Here is a 14052-nt window from a genome sequence, read left to right as displayed (position 1 = left end):
CAGCATGCAGCTCAATTGGCATTCGCCATAGAATACCAGAATTGGCAGATGCACCACTGGTGCCCTGTGCTTTTTACAGATGAGAGCAGGTTCACCCTGAGCACGTGACAGAAGTGAAAGGGTCTGGAGAAGCCATGCAGAACATTATGCTGCCTGTAACATCATTCAGCATGAGCACTTTGGTGGTGGGTTAATGATTGTCTGGGGAGGCATATCCATGGAGGGTCACACAGACCGCTACAGGCTTGACAAAGACACCTTGGCTGCCATTAGGTATCAGGATGAAATCCTTGGACCCATTGTCAGACCCTATGCTGGTACAGTGGCTCCTGGTGCACGACAATTCCTGGCCTCATGTGGTGAGAGTATGCAGGCAGTTCCTGGAGGATGAAGGAATTGATACCATTGACTGGCCACCACACTTTCCTGACCTAAATCCAATAGAACACCTCTGGAACATTATGTTTTGGTCCATCCAATGCCACCAGGTTGCACCTCAGACTGTCCAGGAGCTCAGTGATGCCCTGGTCCAGATCTGGGAGGAGATCCCCCACAACACCATCTGTCATCTCATTAGAAGCATGCACTGATGTTGTCAGGCATGTATACAAGAACACAGGGGCCATACAAAGTGCTGCATACAATTTTGAGTTGCTGCAATTAAATTTTGGCAAAATGGACTAGCCTGCCACATAATTTTTTCACTCTGATTTTTGGGACGTCTTTGAATTCAGGGCTCTGTAGGTTGATCATTTTCATTCCATCAAACGATGTGGCATCCTTTCGTTCCTAACACATTACCCAGTCTATATTAGTATAGATATCTAGGAGGATTTCTTTTTCCCATTGAGATCTGATGTGTTTTCAAAGTGTTCCTTTAATTTTTTTGAGAAGTTTGTTTATATATATCTATATATATCTTTATCTATCTATATCTATCAGCCCTAGGCTTTTAGCAATATACTGTAATCTAGACTCAACTGTAGTAACGATTTCTTTGTTCATTTTAGAGACTGTCGAGGGGTCCTTCAAAGATGGTGGTATAGTTCCCACTCTTCAACAGATGCTGGATGATCCCATGGTGGCATCAGAAGTCAAATTTAGCGCTTTGGGACTGGTCTGCAGCCTTGCTAATTCAGGTTAGCAGGATTAGAGTAGCAGGTGTCATGGATGATCTGCATGCACAATTTTATGCCAACTTGAAAATGATCCATTGTCCCAACTCTTAAATTACAGAAGATGAGTATTTGCAAACAGGTTATACAAGCGAGTTAAAATATTGCTTTACTTTCAAAATTGAAGCTTCTGATATGCTTTATGTCACTAAGGACTAGTAAGCTGATTTGATTTTTAATTAGAAGTAACTTCCTTACTAGCTTAAGCAGAAGAAAGGCTCTTCTTACTGATCCAAGTCTTTTTTTGTACTACTTCTACAGATGAATTAAGAGAAGAAATGATTGCACAGGGATTGCCTGAAAACCTTACAAACATATGCAACCATAGCAATGCTAAACTTGCATCACAAGCCAATGTGGCACTGGGGATTCTTAATGGGACTGTGACTGATCCGGCGAGTTGATACTATCACAAGTAGAAACTTTGTGGCTCATGCCCTTTTGGAGATCTCTGCCTTCCACTCCCGTGTTTGTGTGTGTGTGTGTGTGTTAACAAGCAAGTACTAACCCAAATGATGAAAATGTGACCACAGAACAAGTAAACCTGGACCAAAGTGTTAAAGCATGCTAAAATGAATTAGCCTTATTTTTGCCTTCACCATCGTCACCAGCTGACTACAGGACAAGCTCCAGAGCCTAGTCAAGCAAAAATATTACATAGATTTCGACAACACTGTGTGACCTTAACAGGCAATGGCATAAACAACTGGAAGAACGAAGATGAAGATAACCACATCCACTTATAAAATTCCTACAACAATCCATCCCAAGGGTCTTGTCCACAAACCTCCTTTCCAAACAATAATTCCACGTGGATCAAATTGGCAGAAATTAAAAGCAATTTACATAGTCGTACCTACTGGTAGGTAAAACCTGAGCAGCAGGCCACATGAAATGAATGAAATCACATCTACATTTGATCAAGAGGAGTGGAATAGAAACATGGTACCAACATGATAAATCAACTAAAACTGAAATACATTCATGCATACTAATGCCACCTTGCAAACATCTCTGAAAGGAAAGCCTTACCAAGCTTATAGAATTCTTTATTATTTATTATTTAGAATTCTGTATAATTTACAATATAAAAGTACAAATGCTAAAGTCTGTTACAAGAACATTTGATGTACTTTTAGGATAAAAAAGTAAATCTGCTTTATTGAAAACATCCATTAGTAAACATTACATTTAAAAATGGTTTTGCCGCGCGGATAAAAAAAAAACAAAAAACAGTGTAATAGTGAAATTTTCCCTTATGAAATAATGCAAGTGACTTGTATGGTCATTTTGGACACGGTACAAATAAATGTGAGCATTTCTGTCTGTAAACCAGGCAGCACTTTAAGCTGCTTAGTACGATTGCTTGTGGAACATTTGATGCCAAAGCATAAAAGAAGCAATTCCATCTCTTAAATTTCTATGAAACTTGTTTATGTCTTTCAAGTAGAGTGTTCTAAAAAAAATTCAAAATATATAAAAGGTAATAAACTGGACATTTGTCTTAGAGTGTCACCTTTATATTACATACTGGATTTTGCAGTTTCAAAAATGCTTTTTTTATACACAACTTTTAAGTTACTTCAGTTAAATCAGCTTACAAATCTACGAAATGTTGTTCCCTGAATTGTTCTAGAATCAATTAAGACACTTTGGTATCAATAAAACGGATATCTTTACATATTTTTGTTTTATAAAAGCAGCAATGTTAGGCCCAGCTTTCAATTAATTTAAAGCTCTTGTCAACAGCTGGATGTGTCAAGTGCTGCTCTTGAAACGGGCCGCAACTTGGCACTTTTGAAGCAAATCAAAATACGGAAATCACATATAGCAAGAATATTGCTGTGTTTTATCTGAAGCCCTTGGAATCAAACTGCTCGTTTACCTTGAGTCAGTCTCTAAGCTGTACCATTCCACCATGTACATCACTTGTATAATACTGATTTTGAATATGTAGGACCACAAATTAGTGCAAGGCAAAATACGTGCTAGAGATGGAAGAAAGAAAATCCTATTAAGGTTTGGCAGTCAAAGAAGGCCAAGTCATAACACAAAAAAACAGAACGGGCCAATGCCCTAAAAAACAGTGATGTACCCCCCATCTCTTATGCTACAAAGGAAGTCAATCCTTTCAGGCAACAAGGCCTACCAGTGTGTGACATCACAGTTTTGAAGAAGAGGGCTCAAACATTAAAAGCTATGCGGAACAAATTAGCTGAACCATAATGGTACAGGGACAGATCTGCTCCATAATGTGGCACACACATTTGACGCAATAAAAAGTAATCCAGAATAATCCATAGTTCAGATGACCTAGCTCTGAGGTTGAAGGGGCAGGCCATAAAACAGCACACTTCTCATCAAAAAGCAAGACAACAATCAGTGCTTGAGCATGTGCATGTCTACATCAACACAGAACCAGCTTTTGCGTAGATCTTCAGTGGTAAGTAAATTTAGTAGCCTCAATGTCTCCAATAAGAGTCCGAGCCAAATAGATGCCAAACATCTAGAAGTAATAAAATATAGTTAATTAGCTGCCATTATAGTTTGAAAATTGTTAAATATTTGTGCATATCCTGAAAAATACCTCTTTACCACCATAACTGTAATTACAAATTTATTAAATAAAATGCAACTACTTTACTTGTACTATTTGACACAGAAAACCTACCTGTAGGAGTGAAATCACTATGAAGACTCCAGCCACAATATAGATGTTCCTAGGTAACCACGCTTCTAATGCGGCAATACAGCCCTTAGTATAGATGAACGACTCCCATTGTTTTTCTGTCTAACAAAACACAAACAAACATGAAATGAGAAACTAGTATGACAAAAACATGGTGATTATGGTCAAATGTACAGAGTACAGTGAAATTCATACTTGCATGTGCTAATCCTATACCGATAAGTTTCAATATCTGAAACATTTGCCATTTTTGAAGATGGTCTTGTTTTTCACAATTTGACATGAAAAATTACTAAGGAAATAAACATGGTAAACTAAAAGGTACTGCACTGGTAAAGTAAACATATTTTCCCCAAGATTTAAAAAATGTTTTAGAAGTCACATTATTGCATGAAGTATAAGAATACAGGTGCAAATAATATGACATTCAAAATCCACTACAATAGATGTCTCCCATTATTTTTCTCAAGCATGCCTGCTGTAAGCTTTAATGGTTACAGTAATCCCTCCTCGATTGCGGGGGTTGCGTTCCAGAACCCCCCGCGATAGATGAAAATCCACAAAGTAGAAACCATATGTTTGTATGGTTATTTTTATATATTTTAAGCTCTTATAAACTCTCCCACACTGTTAACATTATTAGAGCCCTCTAGACATGAAATAACACCCTTTAGTCAAAAGTTTAAACTGTGCTCCATGACAAGACAGAGATGACAGTTCTTTCTCACAATTAAAAGAATGCAAATAGATCTTCTCTTCAAAGGAGCGCCGTCAGGAGCAGACAATGTCCGAGAGAGACAGCGAGATAAAAACAAGCAATCAAAAAATCAATACGTGCTTTTAAGTATGCCGAAGCACCGAGATAAAGCTGCATTTTGTAGAGGAGCGTCCGTATCCTCTAGGCAAACAGCCTCTGTGCAAACAGCCCCTCTCCTCACACCCCCTCCGTCAGGCAGAGAGATTAAGAGAGACATAGAAAAGCAAACAATCAAGCACCGCACGGGAAGCATATCGTATATCATTGAGGAGTTTTAGTTAATATGTAATACATGCTCTGATTGGGTAGCTTCTAAGTCATCCGCCAATAGCGTCCCTTGTATGAAATCAACTTGGCAAACAAACTGAGGAAGCATGTACCATAAACTAAAGGACCCAGTGTCCGCAGAAATCCGCGAACCAGCGAAAAATCCATGATGTATATTTAGATATGCTTACATTTAAAAAACGCGATAAGAGTGAAGCTGCAAAAGTCGAAGCGCGATATAGCAAGGGATTACTGTATTGCATTTGCTTGCCTTGTTTCTTCTTTTCCAGAAAAGTACATTCACTTTGTTCAAAATATGTAGGATACATTTACAGACCTTTCAGAATTGTGACGACAAGTGGTACTGAACACATTACAGAATCATATCTGAAACGTAACTCTCTCTCACCATAACTCATTTCCCAATTATGTAGGTAACAAAAATGATCATTCATTATGTGCCTAAGAAATTAATCAAACAGTCAAAAAAGCGTATAAAATACTTAACCAGAGGCTAGACGGTATTCAGAAAAAATGTCTAATGACAGTCTTCACAGTGGAGCACAACCTTTATATAATACATACTGTGAGAGAGCACAGAGCTTGGGAACACTTGCAAAGATACCTCAACGACAGTCTGAAAGATTACAGTATGGAGGAAATTACCAGAATCATTCAATGCACACTGACTCTGAAAGGGCTTCAAGTGGGCTGTTATACATAAGTACGGCATGCCAGCTTTATTGCACTTTTTGCCACGGTTTTTCAGCATCTCATGATCTGATCTTGAGAGGACCCCCAAACTCCAACCTGTCAGATCTAATGTACTATATCATAGTGGTCAAATATCCAAGGGGTGCCCAATTACTATTACTCAATTAAGATAGCATGTAAAATGTGCAACACATTGGGAGTAGGACCAAGAAACAGACAAAAAAAATGAGTGCTGATACTTATTTGTTCCACTTCAAGACACTGCTGAAAATTAATGGCTAAATGTATGTTGATCTGTATTTTTCTATTTCATATTCCACGTAAAATAATTATTTCCATACATCATTGGTCTTTTCCTATAATATTAATAAACATAAAATATGGGTCCCATATTTTTAAAAAGCAAATAAGTGCATTTTCATGTTCAAAACAGTCTGTCTGATGTGTACGGAATTTATTTTGTAACATCACTCACCATATTAAACCTGTTAAAACTGCTCCTCAGGAGGTTTAAGTCAGTATGCAACTTCATTCTCCTTCTCCAACTTCAAAAAGCAAACTGCAACTGTACTTAAGTCTAATTCTTGGTTGGGCGCAGCAGAGTCCAGAGTTCTAGAGTACATGGCAACACCACTAAACCCAAAAGTTAGTCTTGTTACCGTAAATATTTACTAAGGACAGATCAGCACATGGTCAGCCCCAGTTCATGGCACAGCACAGCTGACCCAAACTAGCTTCTCTTTTTCTGAATATTGAGTAAAGAAAAGTTCACAGAAATCAGAAAAGTTTATAAAAACTACAGACTCAATGCATAAATGATGTTTACTAGTCAACTATGGAGCTAATACGGAAGGCTGCAAGAATACTTAGCATAAAGGCAAAACTGATGAAATAGATGCATGGTTTGAGTAACGGTAATGCAATCACGCTCAAATTATTGCAAAATTATGACAAAGAATTGTGGTGGCTTCTTCACGGGTAAAGGAAAGGAAACACAACACATAATCCAGAGAATGCAGTTAAAACACAGTTAAAAAACAAATAAACAGTTAATTATGGTGGGAGATTTGAAAAGAGGAAGAAGTTAAGATGATGCGGAACAGGACTGATTTTAAAGAAACGGCGTATTTAACTATGCACAGTCTTCTCCACCATTCTGGCCATGGGGAACACCATTTATAGAGCTGCACTGGCTGCTGCTACCTCCTACTGGAAGAACTGTTATTAAATGGTAGACAAAACAGGAGTCTCTTTCCCTGTCCACTAGCTAACATTGCTCTTGGCCTTTTTTCCTGATTGCGAAGACACCATTTAAACTTCTTTTTCTCACTTGACAACTTTCTGAAGTAACAATACTCAACCACATTACCACACTCCTGCTTCAAGTTTCCCACTGCCCCTCTGTCACCCCTATCTAGGCAGCCTCCTCCCTTCACTCACTAGTTTGTACCAGCTGCTCATACTCCACCATTGCTCCTGCTTCCATCCCTCATTTATATAGCATACGTCATGCATCAGTGTTAAGGATCAGTTACATATTACAAAATATATTACAGTGTTCCTTCTTCTTTTGTATGAAAAACTAAACAGTTCACTGTCCAGCATCTGTTATTGAATTCACATAGGAACCTTCATGAATTTGATCATTTTCTTGTGTTTTATAAATATAAAAACAACATTCATCCTGATTTTCCATCCTCACACGTGACCACCTGAATATTCACAGAATGAACATTAACCCCTTTAACCTCTAATCAAATTATTTTCAAACTAGCTGTAACAAATAGCTGGACTGAAACTTTAAGTTTTTGTTATAACAGGCACAAACTGTGTAACTTTTAGAATCTATCTATCTCTGTTATGCAAGTGACTACTCACACTGCACAATAGAATTGGCAGTTGCATATGTGCTCAAACTGTATGAATATTTGGTCCAATTGACATGCCATGACGTGGGTGCTCACGGTGCCCATAGAAAAAAAAAGAAAAAGGCGTAACTGGACACACAGATGGTTAAGGCATTGACAATACAGTCAGTCTGTTTTACAGACAGAGAGAGAGAGAATTAGAGGTATGTAGTCTGTGTAATTGACCACTGTGTGTGTTTATTTCGGGTTCATCCAGTAAAGCTTTCCCAAGATGTTTTTGTCATGGATTATTTAGCTGTATGTGTGTTGCTATATGATATTCAGAATTTTTTAAATCAAACATATGAAAATGAGCATGACAATAGCAAAATCCAATGTATAAAATAATATGATTAATGAAGAATTAAATTTAATGTGATGTAAGAAAATCAGATCTTGAGACTGCTAATATTAAAAGATAGCCAACAGAAATACAGTATATGACTTTACAAGAATTCTTCCAGTTGTACAACATTCCAATAATAAGATACTGCTGGGCATCGCAAGCCTGATCATACCGTGTGTGAAATGATGACTAAAGAAGCTGAAATTTGGGCTGATTCAGGGAAGAAAAAAAAATCATTGACTGAAAATCAGGCTTAAATTCGTGCCAAAAAAAAAAATCAGTGTATACCCAGCATTAGTGGACTGCATGCCACACACCCTTTTCTACTTGGCTGTGTGATTGTGTCCTGAAATGGACTGCCGTGCCACGTTTGCTTCTCATCTTACAGTCTGTTCTGCTGTGATAATCACTATAACTGTAAACTGACCAGATAAAATGTATCCATCAGCACATGCAGGATTTAATGTATACCTATAACTTTTATGCAACTATTTTTATTTGACTTAAAACTACACATTAACGTCTTGGTCACAAAGCATCCTCAAGCACATTTGCACTATGTTACACAGAAGTATGCAGCGTCACAGTATTTTTTGCTTCATAAGTAATGCAGGTATTTTTACATCAATTAAATATTACAGTAATCCCTCGCTATACTGCGCTTCAACTTTCGCAGCTTCACTCTATCGCGGATTTTATATGTAAGCATATTTAAATATCTGTTGCGGATTTTTTACTGGTTCGTGGGTTTCTGCGGACAATGGGTCTTTTTACTTCTGATACATGCTTCCTCAGTTGGTTTGTCCAGGTGATTTCATACAAGTGACGCTATTGGCGGATGGCTGAGGAACTACCCAATCAGAGTACGCGGTTAAGTTCCTGGGTGCTGATGAATTCTGCACTCCGTCGCTGAGCTAAATTCCGCTTTGCGTTAACCAGGAAATCTTGTCTCGCTCATTCAACATCAACGTGTTTTGCTGTGTAAAGAGTTAAGTTTCGACAATGAGCTGCTCAATGCCCACTCCGAGACGCTGAGCAACGAAGATTTGGCTGAGATGACCAAATCAGAGAGTGAGGAAGATAAGGAACAAGAGGACCTAGCACAGGAAGAAGATGTTGGCCTAACTCTTGAGCATCTCGCGACCATTCTATGAATGGTAAAAGATCTCCAGATATTGGTTGAAGAATGGGACCCGCAAATGATTCGTTCGTTGCAATTTAGAAAAGCTCTTGACGACACCACGGAAGTGTATAAAAACCTCCTTACACAAATGAAAAAGCAGCTCCAGCAACTGCCCATCATGATGTTCCTTACCCGCAAAACACCGCCTAGTACGCCTTCAGTGGATGAAGCAACTCCATACGACAACGGCGGTGCTACACAGTCGCCTGAAGTGGCTCTTTTAAAAGAGTTGTAACGCTCTCCTTTCTTAAAATTAAACTCATCATTATCGGACAAGTCATCATGTCATTGTTGGCGAGTACCCATAACTAATTTTCTACGTACTTAGTACATGTATGTACGTTTAGTGTAACTGTACACACATTTTACTGTATACAATTTTTCTTGCATTGTACATATTTATTGCTGGTGGCCTGTCTGTCGCAATGGCTGTAACATATGTGATAGAGATATCCTTAAAATAACATTTAGGTTTTACTGTATATAAACAGTGTGTTTACATATATAATTTCAACGAATCTTACATAATATCTAAAAGAATATAAAGGGTTTATGCTGTATAACTGTGCTGGAAATGTTTATAAGAGTGTGGGAGAGTTTATAAGGGCTTAAAATATATAAAAATAACCATATAAATATATGGTTTTTACTTTGCGGATTTTCACCTTTCGCGGGGGGTTCTGGAACGCAACCCCCGCGATCGAGAAGAGATCACTGTACTTATTTCTTTAAAAATTATTGTGTTTTCTAGAACAGATGTCGCTTTAAATTTTCACACTCGGCTTATTTGTGGGTGACAGATTTTTCATGGCATTTTGGTTAAAAATAGTGGCTGGCTTATCAATGAGTATATATAGTAATTTATAACTGTATGTTCTTTAAAGTGAACATTCATAGAATAATTTACTCTTTTTGCAGCAGATTTGTTGCTTAAAATGTACTCAAAAACACTATATTTGCCAGCAACCAAGAATGATTTTGGACATATTAAAGGAACCATCACAGTGGATTAAAACCTTACCAAAAAAAACTATATTTATTCTCAAGCATACTGACCTTACTTCTGACATCATAGCCACATTGCGTATTAACAACACTTTCCTGCAAAAAAAACATAAAAAAATATTATGTAAGATTTGTAAAATAAAAATGTCACTGGTATGTTACACAGCAGTTCATGCTACTACCTGAATGGGAAGAAAATATTTACAGGCAAAATACTCACAACTGGATCATACAGGCAACAGGAGAATGGCACGCCACATTTTTCTCGACTGGGATTATTATTACTGCAATTAAAATAGACATTTAAATCCCAATTTTGTGGTCCGCTGGCACCACAACACTGGTTCTGAAACAGAGAAGCAAAAATTCTGATTTACTTTAAAATAGAGACAGACATGGAAATATTCTAATGTTCAACACTTACAGCTCTTTGCAATGAATCAATCAAGTTCTGCAAGTCAATGTCTTCTCTGTAGCCCTTTATATTGGTCAGAAAAAAATCTTTAACCCATTCTCTAAGCTGATCCTGAAAGACGAAGGCCATCACACCAGTTGTCAGTTCCAGGAAGAAGATTAAACCAATCACTCCACAGAACTTAGGAATGAAAAGAAAAAAATATCCATGAATAAGTGTGTTTGCCCCGCCTGCAGACATAACAAAACAACTTGAATCTTTCCTGACATACATTTTCTACATCCTGTGATTTCAGACTCCAGAAAAAGGATTGCAATAAATGAGCACATTGCAGCAGTTATTTTAGAGAATAATTACAGTCAATAATCTGCTGTTAGTCCACTAAATAAGAAATCAGGATTTCAGTCCGGAAATTACTGAAGCCAAAAAATATCTCATATAATGAAGCACAAGTCGGTTCTCCACTAGCAAGAATTGGATGTCATATTTTATTAGAAGAGCAAAAGAGACTTAGACTCACAAACTTCAGAAGGCAGATGTTCTCTCTCAGAGCTCCCACACATCCTGCAAATCCAAGGATGAAGGTCACTGTTCCAACAATTAGAACTATCCACACAGGGTCAAAACCGTGGAGACGTGTAACCTGAGAGATGTCTGAAAGCACCCCCTGATAGAAAGGAAAAGTGAAAAATCACAATCAGGTGAAACACTTTGTTTTTGTTATTGTATTCCCATATTCGGTTATTCAAACTTTTCTTACTACAGCTGTAAACTTTAACAATTCCACATGCATTTACAGTGCATCCGGAAAGTATTCAACAGTGCATCACTTTTTCCACATTTTGCTATGTTACAGCCTTATTCCAAAATGGATGTCATTTTTTTCCCCTCAGAATTCTACACACAACACCCCATAATAACAATGTGAAAAAAGTTTACTTGAGATTTTTGCAAATTTACTAAAAATAAAAAAATTGAGAAATCACATGTACATAAGTATTCACAGCCAAAATTGATCTCAGGTGCATCCTGTTTCCCGATCATCCTTGAGATGTTTCTGCAGCTTAATTGGAGTCCACCTGTGGTAAATTCAGTTGATTGGACATGATTTGGAAAGGCACACACCTGTCTATATAAGGTTCCACAGTTGACAATTCATGTCAGAGCACAAACCAAGCATGACGTCAAAGGAATTATCTGTAGATCTCCAAGACAGGATTGTCTCGAGGCACAAATCTGGGGAAGGTTACAGAAAAATGTCTGCTGCTTTGAAGGTCCCAATGAGCACAGTGGCCTCCATCACCCGTAAGTGGAAGAATTTCCAAACCACAAGGACTCTTCCCAGAGCTGGCCGGCCATCTAAACTGAGCGATCGGGGAGAAGGGCCTTAGTCAGGGAGGTGACCAAGAACCCGATGGTCACTCTGTCAGAGCTCCAGAGGTCCTCTGTGGAGAGAGGAGAACCTTCCAAAAGGACAACCATCTCTGCAGCAATCCAACAATTAGGCTGTATGGTAGAGTGGCCAGACGGAAGACACTCCTTAGTAAAAGGCACATGGCAGCCTGCCTAGAGTTTGCCAAAAGGCACCTGAAGGACTCTCAGACCATGAGAAACAAAATTCTCTGGTCTCATGAGACAAAAATTGAAGTCTTTGGTGTGGATACCAGGCGTCACATTTGGAGAAAACCAGGCACCGCTTATCACCAGGCCAATACCATCCCTACAGTGAAGCATGGTGGTGGCAGCATCATGCTATGGGGATGTTTTTCAGCGGCAGGAACTGGGAGACTAATCAGGATAAAGGGAAAGATGACTGAAGCAATGTACAGAGACTGCGTGAATGAAAACCTGCTCCAGAGTGCTCTTGAGACTGGGGCGACGGTTCATCTTTCAGCAGGACAACGACCCTAAGCACACAGCCAAGATATCAAAGGAGTGACTTCAGGACAACTCTGTGAATGTCCTTGAGTGGCCCAGCCAGAGCCCAGCCTTGAATCCGATTGAACATCTCTGGAGAGATTTTAAAATGGCTGTGCACCGACGCTTCCCATCCAGTCTGATGGAGCTTTAGAGGTGCTGCAAAGAGGAATGGGCAAAACAGGCCAAGGACAGGTGTGCCAAGCTTATGGCATCATAATCAAAAAGACTTGAGGCTGTAATTGCTGCCAAAGGTGCATCGACAAAGTATTGAACAAAGGCTGTGAATACTTATGTACAAGTGATTTCTTAGTTTTTTATTTTTAATAAATTTGCAAAAACTTCAAGTAAACTTTTTTCACGTTGTCATTAGAGGGGGTGTTGTGTGTAGAATTCTGAGGAAAAAAATGAATTTAATCCATTTTGGAATATTTCTGTAACAACAAAATGTGAAAAAAGTGATGCACTGTGAATACTTTCCGGATGCACTGTATGTGCATTTAGGCAGATCAGTGGTGCATTCCAAGCATCATCTGCATATTTTCTGACACACTGCCCTCTCATAATAATAAATAAAGCTGTTAATTTATGATACTTAAGGGTGGAGTCCAATTGAAAAGAGAAGTTGGTTGTGATGAAACCTGCAGTCACAAGGACACGAAAGAACTGAACTTGAAAACCACTGATGCATATACTTCTGTTTGCACTTCACATGTGATCCAGTGCAAATGTGCCTCCAAATTACATAAAATGAAAGTACTGTGTGATGACTAATTTAAACAACTTAAACAAGGGTTTAAAATCAAAACATTAAGTAACTATTTGTAAAGTACAGTCCTGTGGTTGGCGTTAAAATACGGGCTGAAACTCATCCAAATAACCACATCACCATACCCAGGTATTCCCAAGAACAAGTCAAAACCCACACACACACACACAATCTATCATGTCATAAAGACACCTTGCATTTGAAAAGAAAAAGGTAGCTCATTGTCACTGGAAAGAAGCCTGTCTGATCTATTGTTGGCAATGCCAGCTTTTTAACCAAAAAAATAGCAATAGGATATTCTTTAGAGTGATGACTGAATGGTAAGTTATATGGTAAGCTGAAACACCAAACAATGGCAAATAACAGCATGTAGAGCGGTGGTTCTCACACTTTTTTTATCCCTATTTGTCAACAAGCTAAGACCACTGTAGGACAAAGTGGGCATTGCCCATACTGCTAGGCTTTAGTGACACGGAAGCCCTGTATGGTACATCCATCTATACCAAACTCCTACTTGCACTTTAGAAAGAGGCTGAATTACAGTTCATATCAGTCTCAGTGCTGAACTTAATATGATAAGAAAGGTGCAAAGCAGAGCTGAACTAACATCTTTGTAGAGGCCTCTTTCAGACCTAAAGGTGCCAAGCAGAAACCCAAGTCTGAATAAAGAGTTATAATTTAACAAGCTACAACGGTGAAGGACAATGTAGTGGACCTATAAGCAAATACTGGTTCTGTAACTGGAAGTGACTTTGAGCCAATCATGAGAGGTTACATTTTCCTTCAAAATCTAGCTGCACTCATCACTCTGGAAGAACTCTCCTGAACACTCTCTGAAATTACCTCTTGCACTTTCTGAAACCCACTCCTCTGTGACCTAAAACATAATGGTGTGCTCCCTCTTTTGT

The 14052-nt window shown here is 38.5% G+C and overlaps 2 protein-coding genes across 4 annotated transcripts in view; one reads left to right on the top strand and one right to left on the bottom strand.

Moving 5' to 3' along the window:
* si:dkey-191g9.5 (rap1 GTPase-GDP dissociation stimulator 1) overlaps positions 1 to 2346 on the top strand; it is a 57539-nt gene extending 55193 nt beyond the window's left edge. For 2 of the 3 annotated variants that reach the window (XM_039768022.1, XM_039768026.1), the window contains 2 exons: positions 1011 to 1139; positions 1437 to 2346. In XM_039768022.1, coding sequence (XP_039623956.1) covers positions 1011 to 1139; positions 1437 to 1579 — 272 coding nt within the window. In that variant the 3' untranslated portion in view covers positions 1580 to 2346. Of the gene's footprint in view, positions 1 to 1010; positions 1140 to 1436 lie in introns of those variants that run through there. The other variant, XM_039768032.1, reaches the window with a different exon arrangement.
* Positions 2209 to 14052, bottom strand: part of tspan14 (tetraspanin 14) — a 40720-nt gene continuing 28876 nt past the window's right edge. Inside the window, exons 4-9 of the mRNA XM_039768043.1 lie at positions 10979 to 11125; positions 10468 to 10638; positions 10264 to 10389; positions 10095 to 10139; positions 3847 to 3966; positions 2209 to 3681 (exon numbers count right to left, since the gene is read on the bottom strand). Coding sequence (XP_039623977.1) covers positions 3613 to 3681; positions 3847 to 3966; positions 10095 to 10139; positions 10264 to 10389; positions 10468 to 10638; positions 10979 to 11125 — 678 coding nt within the window. The 3' untranslated portion in view covers positions 2209 to 3612. The remainder of the gene's footprint in view (positions 3682 to 3846; positions 3967 to 10094; positions 10140 to 10263; positions 10390 to 10467; positions 10639 to 10978; positions 11126 to 14052) is intronic.

The sequence above is a fragment of the Polypterus senegalus genome, chromosome 1, assembly GCF_016835505.1.
Source record: "Polypterus senegalus isolate Bchr_013 chromosome 1, ASM1683550v1, whole genome shotgun sequence".
In the NCBI taxonomy this organism is placed as follows: Eukaryota; Metazoa; Chordata; class Cladistia; order Polypteriformes; family Polypteridae; genus Polypterus; species Polypterus senegalus.
This window is presented reverse-complemented; position numbering and strand designations above follow the sequence as displayed.